At 48.7% G+C, this 14,068-nt stretch overlaps 1 protein-coding gene across 2 annotated transcripts; it reads right to left on the reverse strand.

Annotated features, from left to right (window-relative positions):
• Positions 1-1,676: 1,676 nt before the first annotated feature.
• On the reverse strand, positions 1,677-13,695 carry LBH (LBH regulator of WNT signaling pathway). Of its 2 annotated transcripts, XM_053972316.1 has the most exons (4): positions 13,487-13,695; positions 12,877-13,005; positions 12,619-12,721; positions 1,677-4,170 (listed from the first exon to the last, which is right to left on the reverse strand). In XM_053972316.1, the coding sequence occupies exons 3-4, from the start codon at positions 12,694-12,696 to the stop codon at positions 3,970-3,972; spliced, it is 279 nt and encodes a 92-aa protein (XP_053828291.1). In that variant the 5' UTR covers positions 12,697-12,721; positions 12,877-13,005; positions 13,487-13,695; the 3' UTR covers positions 1,677-3,969. The 2 variants fall into 2 exon arrangements, with proteins under 2 accessions (XP_053828291.1, XP_053828290.1); XM_053972315.1 differs by lacking the exon at positions 12,877-13,005 and having other exon boundaries at positions 13,487-13,694.
• Positions 13,696-14,068: the final 373 nt, after the last annotated feature.

A 14,068-nucleotide genomic window follows, 5' to 3' on the forward strand; every position in this document is an offset into this window, starting at 1 on the left:
AGGTTCAAGTGGCTGTGGGCTTGATGAAGGGCAACAGAAGTGGGTGCACACTGAACACTAGAAATGAAATATCTGGGAGAGTGAACAAAAGCTGAACTAAGCAGGACAGCAGAGCACAGCTTGCTGTGTCATCACTTTCAACTACAGGGCAAAGCTTGAGGAGGACAAACGCCTCAGGTTCAAATGCAACCCAGGACAAACATTGTTCTGCATGCAAAGAAAGGTCCTTATGCCACCCATCATTTTTTTGGGATGACTAAGGCTCACCCAATTCAGCAGCAAGCCCATTTTCATTTGATGATCCAAGTTCCACTTTGGCCACAACAGTTGGAGTCAAGGAGCAGGGAAGAGCCTCCTTCCCACCGGCACTGCTCCAGGCTGATACAAAGCAGACCCCCTGGCTGAGCAAGCCCCACTCAGGGGCCAACCCTTCTGGTCTCGCCCCAAAACAGAATGACACATCAGGATTCATCCTTCATTCTGATGTGAGCCTGAAAAACCTGTTGGTGTGTAGCACATGGAAGCAGCAGACAAGTTCAATATGTTTGCAGTTTCCCTAACCAGTGCTATATTTTAAACAAAAACGTTCTGGGTCAAGAATAAACGTCTTCGCTGATTTCAGACCAGCACATCTGGTCGTCTTGGAAATCCTGCAGCAGTTTCTACAAGGCAAGCAACTCTGTGCCTGAGGAGAGGAAGAAATCAAAGCACCTCTGTTAGAGGTTGACTGAAGAAAAGAAGAGGTCAGCTTTAATATTGCATTTGCTCCCATGGCATAAAATATCCATGAGGGTTGAGCATGATACAATTCATCTTTGAACTGTGGGGCTCACACTGAGCATGCCCTCAGTTCAAGCATTAAATGGAAGGGTTATTAGTTAGTGTATTTAAACTAGTCTCATGTAAACATAACACTCCAGCCTCAGCTGGGCTTGTTTGCCTAGGTTAGATTAGAGTGTTAGCTGCCAAATCACAGGAACTTCTATCCATGTACCTTAAAGATATGAGTATTCCAGGGTATTTGCTTATCACCGGGTTTTAGTGGAAAATTTAATCCCATTAAGTACACAGCTTGAATTACTGAATCAGACTTCTACACCTAGAACAGTGCCTTGAAGCTCAGACTCACACTCAAAAATGCCATTTCCCCCAGCAGCACCACAAACTGCAGCACTGCAGTAGGTGAGTGATGACTACTCAGGAAGAGCTGACCTCTAGACCCAATACAGACAACCCTGGGTAGCTCAGCTGAGACCCTACAAGCACACAGCAAGGCAAGGCTTGTCTTCATGAGTGCTGCTCAGGGCAGGGAAGAGCATGCACAGGGAACATGACTAACAGCAGCTGTGAATAGTTTCCACTCTCCATTACTTCATGTTCTGTAAGGTTAGGTAAGGGGTTAGATGTAGATAATAGATATAAATACAGAATTTTTTTCAGGAATAAATAAACCAGAGCAGCAGTTTGCTGCAGCTTTTCACACAGCAATGAGCAACCACAGGAAGATTGAATGCAAAGGTGCTGCCCCTCAAAGTTGACTTAGGTTTCCAATGCCATAGGCATGATCTGAAGCCAGCCACCAGTATGAAACCAGCATCTCCAGGCTCTACTGGCAGCCATGATCTGGAAGGTTGACCATCCCAACCCACTTTCGCAGTAAAAACAAAGCCAGTATGTTTGGAAAGCATTTTCAAACTTTATTTACAACTGTCACAGTGACAAAAATGTAGTTTGAAAAAAATGCTAGCTTCTCCCTGAGGCTCAAAAAAGAATTACAGAAATATAGAATGTATATCATACAACAGGAGTTTTACTGGAGTGCTTTGTTCTTTAGATACATTTAACAACAAATAGAAATATACACAATACTTCCAAAAAAAAGGATGCAGACAGAAATATGCAAGTCTTTAGGGCAGACAGCAGGTCTGAAGTCCAAGGATTGCCATCTCACTGCTGCCCACACGGTAATATCTTTGATATAGAGCTTTGACTTGGTGGTACAGATGGTAGAGACCAATAGAGAGTAACACTTAGAAATAAGACAACTGGCTGGTATGCAGGTGTACAAGCTCACTCCAGTAAGACAGCAAGACTAGAACAAGTGTTACAGACACAACAGCTGAATCCATCACGAGAGAAAATGGTATCACCACATCATGGCTGTTCAGTGATCAACCATCCACCAAGGTGGGCAGGGAGAGTGTCTGACTGGGTCTGCATGGCTGGACCAGAGGCCAGCTGCAGTGTAGGAACACTGAATTTCTCCTGCTTTGTGCTAACTCATCTCCAAACTCCCATCTGTCCAAAAATAGTTACACAGCTGATAAATTATTGCCATTATGTTGAAACACAAGCAAGACAAGACTAAAACCATCCTGCCAATACATTAAAAGCAGTTCCCAAACCCCACCAGCGTTTAACTACTCATGAGGTATTAAAAATACAAATACACACATTGTCCAAACAGATTTTAAAAATGGAACCAGTTATAAGCAAAGGGGGGGGGTGGCATTGGGATTATTATGGAAGTTTGGTTAAGGCCTTGACATTTCTTTTTCTCTTCCATGACCCCAGATTTGGTTTAGGTGGTAACTGCTCTCATCCTATCCCAAGACTGACTGGCTCCCAAGCTGGTCCCCAAAGCCGCAAGATCATCCCTTTCCAGGAAAGCAGCAGGTGACCTTGTCTGGCAGCAGACTGGCCTTCTCCTTGAGGCAGGATATGGTGAAGAGAGGACAAACCCAGACTTCACAAGCCAGTCTGCACTTCATTAAAACAACCACGAACGTTTCACCCTCACTAAGAAGCAGGAACACATCTTGTCTCAGGACACCGAGGCTAATCCTCTCCCAGCAGACCCCATCCTGCAAACTCCACTGGTGATCCACACTAGATCTGGTGTTTCATCTTTGGATGACCCCCAGGTCTGGTGGCACCCCCACCACAACACTCCCTACCAGCCTGTCCTGCACTGAGGAGGCCCTGCAGTGCAAAGCTGGAGGAGAACCCCCCCACCCCAGCCCTCTCAAGTCCATTGACCAGCAAGTTAAGAGACAAATGACCCTAAAACTTCAAGGACACCAAGGCAAGGAGGCATAAATCTCCACCCTTAGGCTTGGGGCACTGTACAAGACGAGACCACCCACAGCAGCCTCAGCAAATAGGAGAGAAAAATCTGAGGTGTTCAAACCTACATGAGCTCTTGCTGCAGACAGAAGCACCTTTTTACATCTGATGTACACCACCTCATGCTCACCACCTGCAAGATAAGCTAGAGCATTGCAGGAGAGATGACAAGCAGCAGCCTAATGCTATCCTGCAAATACAGCTGCTCAGCATTGAAGAGTCTAAAGGCAAACAGGGGGAGAAAGAAACTTTGGGGAAAGTAGCTGGAAAACAGGCTCAAGAGCGAGAGCAAGAAACCAGACTACTCCTACGGACGCTCACCTTACCCTAGGAGGTGCCGAACCAGGGAGAGCTACAGGCCCCTTGTCACTAGATCATTTAGCCATGCTTTGCTATGGACACCCTTCCACCCCCCAACACACAAAATGGAAGCTGTAAGAAAGGCAAATCTGAGATAGTTTGGCTCTGTTCTCATGCTTTTAGTCAGAGGCAGCTCCCAGCCAAACGCTGCCACCTCCAACTCTCCCTTCCCCTTCCCGAGCTCCCCCCTCCAGCAGTCCTCGTGTGGTCACCCTCTGCCATGTGCTTGGAATTTCACTGCTGCCTCCGCCTCGGAAAAATACAGATAATGATCTCAAGAACAGCAAACATTGCTCTGCGTTACTTCCTTCCTTCCTCAGGAGGTCTGGTGACACCGAGGGCTTCAGTTCTCGATACAGAGAATACAAAAAAACTAAGATCTCGCAGGTGCAAAATTGAACTTGTCTTATTAAAAAGACTTTCAAAGAAAGTGTGGCTCTTTCTTCAGAAGGGTGCAGTCCCTTGCCTTTCCCCAGATGCCATTTATTGCTCCTTGTTGTCCTTCTTTGCATCTTCACAGTTTTCTTCCTCCTCCTCCTCATCCTCCTCCTGCACAAGGAACTCTTCGGGCGGCCATCTCAGCTCCCCACTCTCCACGTCACCCTCCGTGGGCTCCACCACGATGGAGGGCAGGCGGTCCTTCAGCTTGCAGTAACGATCAAAGTCTGAGGGGTCGGGGAAGATCTGAAAGAGCCAAGGAACAGTCTGTGAGAGGGGCTGCACTCACACAGCCCCAGCCAAAAGCCCAGCTCGGAACATTGAGGTCTCCAGGGCAGACTAGTCTGGACACAGAGTCAACCACTGAGTGACGGGAATACTCTTGAACTTGTAAATAACCTTTCCAAGTCTCCAAGTAATGGAAATGAGCACTGCCCAAGAGGCTCCCGAAGCACGCGCTTGCTTGGATAGCGCTCAGCAAATAGGTATCTGCCCTTTTGGATATTTATCCAAATGCCTCGCCCCCCCACCCTGCTTTTGCATTAATGCTCTTGAGTTTGCACACAGAGCTCTCTCCATCAGAGAATCTGAGATCTCATTTCCTGCTGCTGGTCAGGCTGCACATCAGAACAGGCTTGTTCTCCAGGCTCTGCTGCTGGGAGGCAGGAGGCCCATGGCAACCCAGGGTTAGCGCAGCCTAGCCCCTTGCAGCAAGGGCCTGTGTCTGGTATCACTCCAGGGCCACAGTGCCAGCCTGAAATAGCTCAGGTGAATTTTAGAGATAATTCTGGTAGTATTCTGCACGCTACAGCTACCACACATCAGCAGTGAAACTCAGCAGGACACTCATTTTATGGAAGGGCTGGGGACTGGACTGTGTTTCTTCAGGAAGGGGGTACCTGTGGCATAGCCAGTAGTTATGCAAAATATATATATTCTATTATTGCAGTGCAAAATTGCACTGTACTTCTCATGCATTGAGTACAAGGACTCCTGGATCTCCAGCCCCTCAAGGTGCACCTTACCCATTCCCTCCCACCATCTGCTTGCCACATGGATGCACAAGCTCATGCAGTGCAGCAGCATCAGGGCCCATACTGACTGGTAGTGCCAGTGATGCACACTTTGATCCTACTAGGAACTGAAGCAAAGCATGAGTAAAAGAAAAAAAAAAACAAAACTGCTGGTGCAGTGCTAGCAGCAGCTTTGCACTAGTAGATTGCAATGTGAACAGAAAAGGTTGTGTTACTTGTGGGTAACTTGCTGGGGGAACACCTTCAAATGCCAGCTCATCCAGAAGGGAACCCTTGGGTGATAAAATCCACTTGCTGTATCAGACCTCCTGGTTAGTAGCCAGAAGATTAAACAACCACTACCTGCTATTTCAAACAATTTTACCAGAGTGTCCATTTCACATTGGAATTGTGTTTAAATAGCCCAAAGAAGAAAATTACAAAGTGCATTTTCCCCTTGAGGTTGTAGGCCAGGTGAGAAGTCATATGGCTGTACTTTTAACATCATCTGCATTCAAGTGAGTTACAAGAGCACCCTTGCAGGGAGCAGCACTGCCAGCCTTGGCCTCATTCTGAGAGCAAGATCTCATCTGCTTTGATCTTTGTGGTTCCAGTTACAAAAGCAGGCTCCCCATCCAGGTGCCCTGATTATTAATCATGAAGCCTCATTCTCCTTGTGCCAATCATGTGGGTACCCACCACCTTGGGAAGCCCTGGCCACAAAAAGTGAAACAACAGCCTATCAGTTCCTTCTTCAACCTAGCAACTATTAGCTACAGCATCACCCCCTTGGCAATATTCAGTCTTCTACTCTTCAGCCTCATTTTTCCTTCACACCCAAAGCTTTGTGGCAATCAGGTTGAGAAAGCCATTGGGCTGCTACCTAACACAAATCCAGGCAAGGGAACAAAGTAATGCACAAATGAGGGTTTGTTTGCACGTGATCATCTGGTCCTGGGGACAGTGCTGCAAGACTCCAGCTCCCACCACCCACGTTTTTCAGGTGCACAAGAGCAGCTGAGGTCCTTTGAACACAGCCACATCAACCTGGGCATTGCAGTGTGAGCTACTTGCTATTAGCCACTCCCAGCACCAGTGAGACAGCAACTGTTTCTTGGAGCTTTGTGGCTTCTGCTTGGCCAAAGAAAATCAGTTTCAGGCACACAGCATTACTGAAAGTACAGTCAGTGGCTCTTAAGCATCAAGTTCTCTAAACCCAGGATAGGGGAAAAAAATACTCTTGACATTACATGGTTTAGAAGGTTGCAATGGAAAAAGAAGTGTGGTTCAAGAGGTTACATAAGCTGATAATGTCATGAAAATAGCCTCCTATGGAAGAAAAATAGCAGTATAATAATTAAACTAACCTTTGGCTGCTATTATTTTGAGCACATTAGGTCAAATTGGAGCAATTTCTTTGAAAACAGCCTGCCAGATTTTTTTTTTTTTCCAGAAACTAAGTAGTAGTCATTTCCTTACAAACAAATATCCGCAAAATGTGGTGTGCAGCTTTTTTAATAAAAAAAAAACCCAAAAAACCTAGCACAATCTTATCTCAAACAGCTGCAGGACAGGCCGAACCCAAGAAGGTCAGGATTTTTTCCACTAAGTCATGCTTTTTAATCGTTGAGGCAGCATGAAGGGAGATGTTGCAACTGCACTTTGAAGGGGTGTGGACAGTCAATGGAAAAAATACAGAAAGGCAGATTTCCTCCTGTGTGATGGGCAGGGTGACAGCAGGCCAAGCACAAGGCCCCAAGGAAAAAGGGTTTGAGACTAACTGTACATCTGGGGAAGCCAAGTGAGAAGGTTAACCCAACCAGCCTTCCCACTCCTCTTCATAGAAAAAGATAAGCAAGCACCACCTCTCTCTGTCCTGCTCCAGTACTGCCCTGCTACATTTGTTGGTTCCATAGGCCTCATCTGGTCCCACTCCAGATTTATACAATGGGGAGAAAAAAAAACCTCCCTAAATTGCAGCAAGCTCCACACTTGGAATTGCAGCAGCTCAGCTCTGACCTGGGAGCTGATCACTCTCTGGCACAGCAGCCAGGACAGCAACACCTGCCTCCAAGCCTTTCTGCTCGCGTTGTCCTGCCCAGGGGTGTGGGAGGAAGGCTCTGCACCTCCCACCCCACAAAGAGGGCAAGAGCCATGAGTTAGCTTCTCACTCTTGTGCTTGACAGGGAGCCACCTTGCACACGGCTGAGGCAGACACCTTCCCCTGGAAAACTGGTCACTTGATGGGGGACAAGTGACTGGTTGTGATGGCTGCCTAAAAGCAAATTTGCAGCAATTCAAAGGCATCTTCCACCCCTTCACTTGCATGATGCAGCACAAGGGGCTGCAACTGCTTCCACACAGAGCCTCCCCTGTAGCTGAGCCCCAAATCCTGGCTGTGGAGAGACACCTCCAACACCTCTAGATCCACAGAGAACATGGATGTTGCTTCTTACACTACTCAACACAGCCTCTTGCTAACAGCAAGACTGGTTTTTACCAGGCCCCTCTGGATTTATGTCTGGTAACTGCTCTCTTCATTAATTTATCCAGATCACACACAAATCAACCAAATTCTTGCCTTGCAGCTGGAAAGGGCAGGGTAAAGCAGAACTTGAAACAAAAGCTTGAAATGATTCTAGGATGATCATGTTTGCCTCTGTTTCAGATGATCTAGCTCTACGATCCTTGGATGAAGTCTTGGCAACAAGAACGGAAAGTTTTCATTGCCCTGGGGAGGCTCATACCCTCTCTCAGCATTCACAGGGATGGAGGAACACCAAAAGCAGGAGAGATGTCAGGCAATTAAGAAGATTAGCTCAGCACTACCATAATCCAAGTGACACTTGTAAATTCAAAACAACTTCCACATGTGTGCTCCATACCAACACCCATAGTTAAAATGCCTGTCTCCCCTCCCATGGGGCTGAAAACTATTTAAATTGTATTACAGGGAGACTAAAGCAATGACATCTTTCCAAATTAAGTTACTGGTTTGAAGGAAGGCTTTGCTTGACTGTGGTAGCTCTATCCAAGACTGCAAAGTCTGCACTGGGTACAGGACACACCCCTGATGGACACATCGCTCATCCTCCTTGGACTGAAGAGCTGAATTTTGTGCCTCTTCAGCAATATCAATATTCCAAATCCCAAATCAGCACTGAAGTTCTGAAAAAAAACTTGAGTGCCACTGAGAAGCACAGCAAGCTGATTTCAGGAAGTACTTCAGTCATCTCTCAGTGTCCTCTGGAGGCCTTCTCCAGCTACAATGCATACATTTACTCACACAGTAGTCATGACTCAAGAACAAGCTCCAAGTATGTACACAGCAGCTGTGACTCAGGTTGATGAGCCACAACAACTCCCCAGCCACAGAAATACTGCCCTGTCTCAGGGCATGATGTCAGGGAAACTTCCTACATCTAACCATTTTCCCTCACAGTAATAAGGCATCAAAGTAGGGAGGAAAAAACATGCTCCTAGGTGTTGCTGCTGTCCTCAGTTTGATTTCAGTGGAGCACTCAAGCACAGCATTGCTGCCAATATGACTGCTTTTGTATCTGTTTATCCCATATCCTGCTTCTGTCTTCTCCCAGACCCTGGAATACATTTGACTCTGCCTATTAATCTTGTCTAGCAGCCATGCTTGCTATCACCACCTTTTTGCAGCCTGGTCTCAAAACCTTCCACAGCAGCAAGCAGCACCTCTGAAGGACTTCCCCTGCACAAATCAAGGCTGCACAGACATGAAGCACCTGACAAGAAAACAATTACAGAGAAGTTCAATTTCCATTGAGCCAACAGCCAGTAACATACTGGTGGTCCAGTTTAACTGGAGGGATCCAGCAGACACAGCTCAAGCCCCTCAGTTCCCTGGGAAAGCCAGTGCTTCTCCAGGGCTGGTGAAGAGGTATTGCACTCACCAGAAATGACTTCCCCAACACCAAGCTTTTGGCACAGCCACTGGATAGAGCCTTAAGCCTATTTACCCAGATTCAGGCACTCTGACGTGATTCCTAGTGAGCTGTGGCTGTGATTAACCTACACAGATCCCAGCATGATGCGATCATGACTTAAAGAGCTCAAGCTCCCCATGACAACCAAACCTCAGCTGAGGGCATGAGGCAAGCTCAGCCTCTGCAGGCCAGTCTCCTACATGGGGCCTGAAGCACCAGCGAGTCACCTGCCAGCCAGCCTGCAGCAAAGCAGCACACTCAACTCAGGACACTGCCTTTGCTCAGAACACACACTTTGGGCACTAACGAGTTTTCAGTTGTGCTCAGACCCTGCTCCACTTCCAAGAAGCAAGGTAGGATTCCGGTCAAGGCACTGTTTTGACAACAGCTCCACGAAATGATTAATTCAGCCTCAGTTTCAGTGGCATTGTTCATGCTGCTGGGAGACAGCACAGAGGACAAGCTGACAGAGTGCTGATGAGGCTCTTCAAAGAACAGATATTTCTGGGGCTGGGCAAACAGCAAACAGTGCATTAGCTCTGGCTGGCAGCAGAAACAGCCTGGCTCGCTGGACACTGCCAGGCAGGAAGTGTGTGAAGCCCTCCATAGCTACATCTGTTTGTAGCAGGGGCAACTTGAGCCATCAGCTGCATTTCAATGAGTTTTTTGTTTAGTAAGTCCCATGGGAATTATGGGACATCTATTAAGGATCCAGAAATAGCTTCTCACTGCAGGCACAAGACCCAGCATGACATCATCTCTTCAGTCACATCTTCTGTTTTGTCTGTGCTGCCCTGTTCTGACACTCATGCCCCAAATTCACCACTCACTTCTGCTCAGGCCGTTGCAATCTGTTGGCTGAACCACCTTCAGGGGCATCAGAAAGCAGTTTGCTGCCACAAATACAGTAATAAAAGCTGTCTTACAGAGCATGATTTTGAAGCTAGCATGCTAGTTTACAAGCATTTTGCATATTAACTGGAAAAAAGGCAATCCTATGATGAGAAAGCATGTTTGCCTTAAGCCTATGGAAGCAACTCAATACTGGTATTCCTTCTGCAGTCTGAGTTTTCACACTATTGAGCAGTGATGACCAGCCCAGCACTTCACCAGGGAGGAGAGTGAAGACCTTCAGCTGACATCTAGGACAAACAGATACCCCAGTGGGTGGAAGATGCAAAAGAAAAAAGTCAACAACCCAAGCTCCCTTCATAACCACCAAGACAGAGAGGAGACAAGAAGTGCAGTGAACTCCACAAGACAGAGGAATCAGACTGCTGAAGTTTATACTCAGGGTATGAACTTGCTTCCTCAGTTTACTTCCAAGTAAAAAAGTCTTTAAAACAGTGCTCCTGGTAGGATAAGTCTGTCTGCAGCAGGTACTGATGTGCTCTAGAATGGCAGCAGTGCTGCTGGGCTGTACCACCTCCTCTGGTCCAGACAGTTTCATGCCTGCCTCTGGTGGCAGCAGCAGTCCACAGTCTCACAGGCAGCATCCTACTGACCAACTCCCAGGCAGTCCCTGCTCTACACAGCTTGAAGGGGGAAATTTTGAACCCCAGTTTGAGGTAATCTCTGTAGTAAAATAAAATCAAGTTCTACTAAAGGAACAGGACAAAATTTTGAAGCTAAAAGCTTGAGTCTGGCTCCACTTTTTATTTTTTGCCTCTCATAGCCAGCCAAGGGCTGTTACACTGCGAGTGCCTGACTCTGCAGATGAGTGGAAGAAGATGCTACAGCTTAGAACAAGCCTCAGTGCAGGAGCAGTCATGCTCCATTAGCCCCGTCTGGTTTTAAGTTATTGCACTACAGCTCTCAGACAAGCATACAATTTTCCATGAACCAAACTCTTTCCATCAGCAAGATGAGGCACAAAGTGCCAAAGTCTGAGGTAGAACAAAAAGTTCATGGTGCTATTTGCATCAGATTTGTCCTTGCTGGTCTCAGTTGAGTTTTCAACCCTTTAAGGATGTTTTCAACTTACCTTGACTTACACTGTGACATTCTCAGCCTAGCAGCCAGAGAAGGAAGGCTGGATCCTGCTCCCCAATCCTCTTTACACTAACCTGATTTAGAGGTAGACCTTATACACAGCCCACACACTACTAGTGCCATAAGGGTCTTCCATTTCAACTCCTCTACTCTTGCTGCCATCACTCTTCATCACATCAAGTGAAATTCCTTGCAGGCATTTGAAAAAAATTACCTACAACTAGACCACTAAAGAGAACAGATCTAGGATGCAGAAACCCTGCACAGATATGAGTTGTCAGCTTTTATGACTCACATGTTCAGGTGATCCACTCAAAACCAAACAGTCCTGTTCCCCAGTTGACCACAGCAGACTTTATCAAGGTCATTATCATCTGGGGAAGAACCTCATTGAAGTGATCATTAGAACAAGCAGGGCACCTAGATTCTGCCTTTCCCTGGGAATTTGGATGGGTAGAGGCATTTGACCTGACTGGGTTAAGCCTCTTCATAAGGTGACCCACAAGGACATCCCAAGCAGGTTACTTTGATTGCTTCAGATTTAACAACTGTCATTGCCTCTGCACTCTGTCTGTAAGAGAGGAAAGAGACGCTGTATACTCCCCACTAGCTAAGTACTGAAGCATAGCACAGCTATAAACCAAACAACTTGCATTATCCAGAGCCAGAATCCTGACTAAAAGAAGGAATGCATCCCTTTTTCCTCCACATAGCTATGGCTTCTGCTAGAGGCCTCAGTGGTGGCCCAAAGTTCAGTGGATTTCATGCTCCAGTGCACTGCTGCTGCCTTGTAGTTCTCTTTTCAGACATAAATATGCAAACATTCAGCACCTCATCTGAATGCACACTTGGAGCAAATGCCTCGGTGCAGATTGTGTAACATCTGCAAAGGACAAAGCCTGCATCTGGATGAGCCAGTCAGAGTCACCCAATGCACAGAGCAGATGCAAGTTGTCTGCCAGCATTCTGCATTTGTGTCAGATCTCATCAACGAGTCTCCTGGAAGTGAAGAAAATGATGGAGCTAGGAAGCTAAGGTGCCTAACTTGTGGTTTGATTATCTACAGGCTAGGAAATGAAAGTGATATTGAGACTAAAGGATTAAGACTCAATCTAGCTGAAGACCACTTCTTCACTGAAGACATGTCTTCATTGATCTAGAGATTAATAGGTAACTACACTGTTCAGAAGTTTCAGAATGAATGCAACTCGTGCCTCCAGGTACCGATATCTCCAGTGACATTCCATGGCTCATTTAGGCTGTATCTGGCCTCACTGTATCTTACAGAGGACTGTTAACCCTCTCAAATGGGCACGCCCATCAGGAAAACCAAGAACTAGCTCAAAAAAATGCAGATGCCATATAAACAGCATCCTCCTGCTCTCAGCAGATCAGCTGTATGCTGTGTTACAAAGATCTCAAGAGCCCTCTCAGCCCAGTGAGTGGCACGAATCCTTCTTTAACCCATCTCCACTGAGCCCCAGGAATGCTGAATGAGCAGGGGCTCGGTCACTTCAAAACAAGTGAATCCTCTGCCAACCCACACTGATAGCGAGTGATATTTTAGACAACCATCTCCTGCCAAGCAAACATTCCAGTCTGTTGACTAGTTCTCACTACTGCAAGACCTGCTAGTAGGTCAGGCTATGAAAAGGTACGTTAGACCAAGCTTACAGTCTAGCCCAGGCAATTCCACACGGGATTAGCGCCTCAACTGCCAGCAAAACACTTACCTGATACGACAGCCCATCCTTGCGGGGGCTTAGTCCGATCTCATCCATGGCTGGGGTGTTCATCATCACTTCAGTCATTTCAGCGGATCTCAGATAATCAGAGCTAGAGACAAAAGACAGCACTCCAGTGATCTGAGGGGCTCCGGCAGGACTGAGCACGATTCAAGCAGCAAAGCGAGCAGCAGAGGCTGTAGGCAGTCTATTTCTGGTCCTTTCCTTCCTGCCCCCCCTTGGAAGGCAGCGGAAAAAGCTCAGTACCTCGTAAGCTGGAGCTACATCCAATGCCCTCGGAGCACCTCCGCAGCTCTCCCCCCAAGAACCCAGCTCAAGCACACCCGGGGACGCTCCGGCAGCAGCGCTTCGCTTTTAACTACGCTTCCTCCAGCTCTGCCCCGCGGGGAGTGGAGGAGAAGTAAAAAACCACAGTAAATAAAGTACAAGCGCGGGGGTTTTGGTTTTTCTTTCTATTTTTTTTTTTTTTAATTTTTTTATTTCTCAAGCCGGTGTGCTTTAGATCCCACTGGCTTATTTTACAACCTCGGGGACCCCCACACCAGGGGAGCGCGCGGCGCCAATTCCAGCTCGGCTCTTAGAGCCTTAATGGCATTTCCAGCGCGAGAAAGCGAAGCGAACTCCCTCCCGCAGCTCGCCCGCGGCGGCTCATCCGTCCCGCTACCGCCCGGCTCGCACCGCCCGCCGGGAGAACGGCCGCCACCGGCCGCTGTCCCTGAACCGCTCCCCGGGGCCCCGCGCCTCCTCCCGGGGCACGGCGGCGGCGGAAGGGACTCGGCCTCAAGCGTCCCCCCGGCAGCACCCCGCGGCGGCGGAGCGGCCATCCCCCCGCCCCCCACGGGAAGCGCCCACTCACCAGGGCAGGGGACACAGCACAGACATGAAGTCGCAGCAGAGGCTGCCCCGGGCGGGGGGTGGCAGAAGGGGCACCCAGGCGCTGCGGGACGATGCGCGGCGCTGCCCGGGACCGAGCAGCCTCCCGTACGCCTCGGCCGCCGCCTCCGCTCTGAGCCCCTCGCCCGCCGCCGCGCCACCTTAAATAACCCCGGGGGCGTGGCCCGGGCCCAGCCCCGCCCACCCGCCTGACGTCAACTTTTTTCATGAATGGCCTCGGCGCGCGCCGCCTGCGGGGGGAGGTGGGGGGTGTCCGTCCGTCCCCATGTCCCCATGAGCGGGTGGCGGTGGCGACGGCCACCCCGTCCCGGCCGTTTCCGGTGAAGAGAGGTGCGTTCCCGCTGTTTCACCCCGGGCCGAGGTGGGGTGCGGCCACCCCGGCTCTGCTGCCGGCCGCAGAGGGACGCACCGGCGGTACCCCGAGCATCACCGCGGCTGGGGCTGGGTCTCAGGAAGCGGGTCTCAAACCCGGCCCCTTCATGGCCATGGTGGCGGTGGGTGGCCGGGGACACGGGCAGGGACTGCACGTGCCGAGCAGCGGCCG

Source organism: Vidua macroura, chromosome 3 (assembly GCF_024509145.1).
Source record: "Vidua macroura isolate BioBank_ID:100142 chromosome 3, ASM2450914v1, whole genome shotgun sequence".
Lineage (NCBI taxonomy): Eukaryota > Metazoa > Chordata > Aves > Passeriformes > Viduidae > Vidua > Vidua macroura.

Coding starts and splice junctions, on each gene's coding strand:
- LBH (XM_053972315.1), bottom strand. CDS start 13,512: ATGTCTGTGCTGTGTCCCCTGCCCTG. Junction 12,722..13,486: donor GTGCTGTGTCCCCTGCCCTG/GTGAGTGGGCGC, acceptor TTTTGTCTCTAG/CTCTGATTATCTGAGATCCG. Junction 4,171..12,618: donor AGGATGGGCTGTCGTATCAG/GTAAGTGTTTTG, acceptor TGGCTCTTTCAG/ATCTTCCCCGACCCCTCAGA.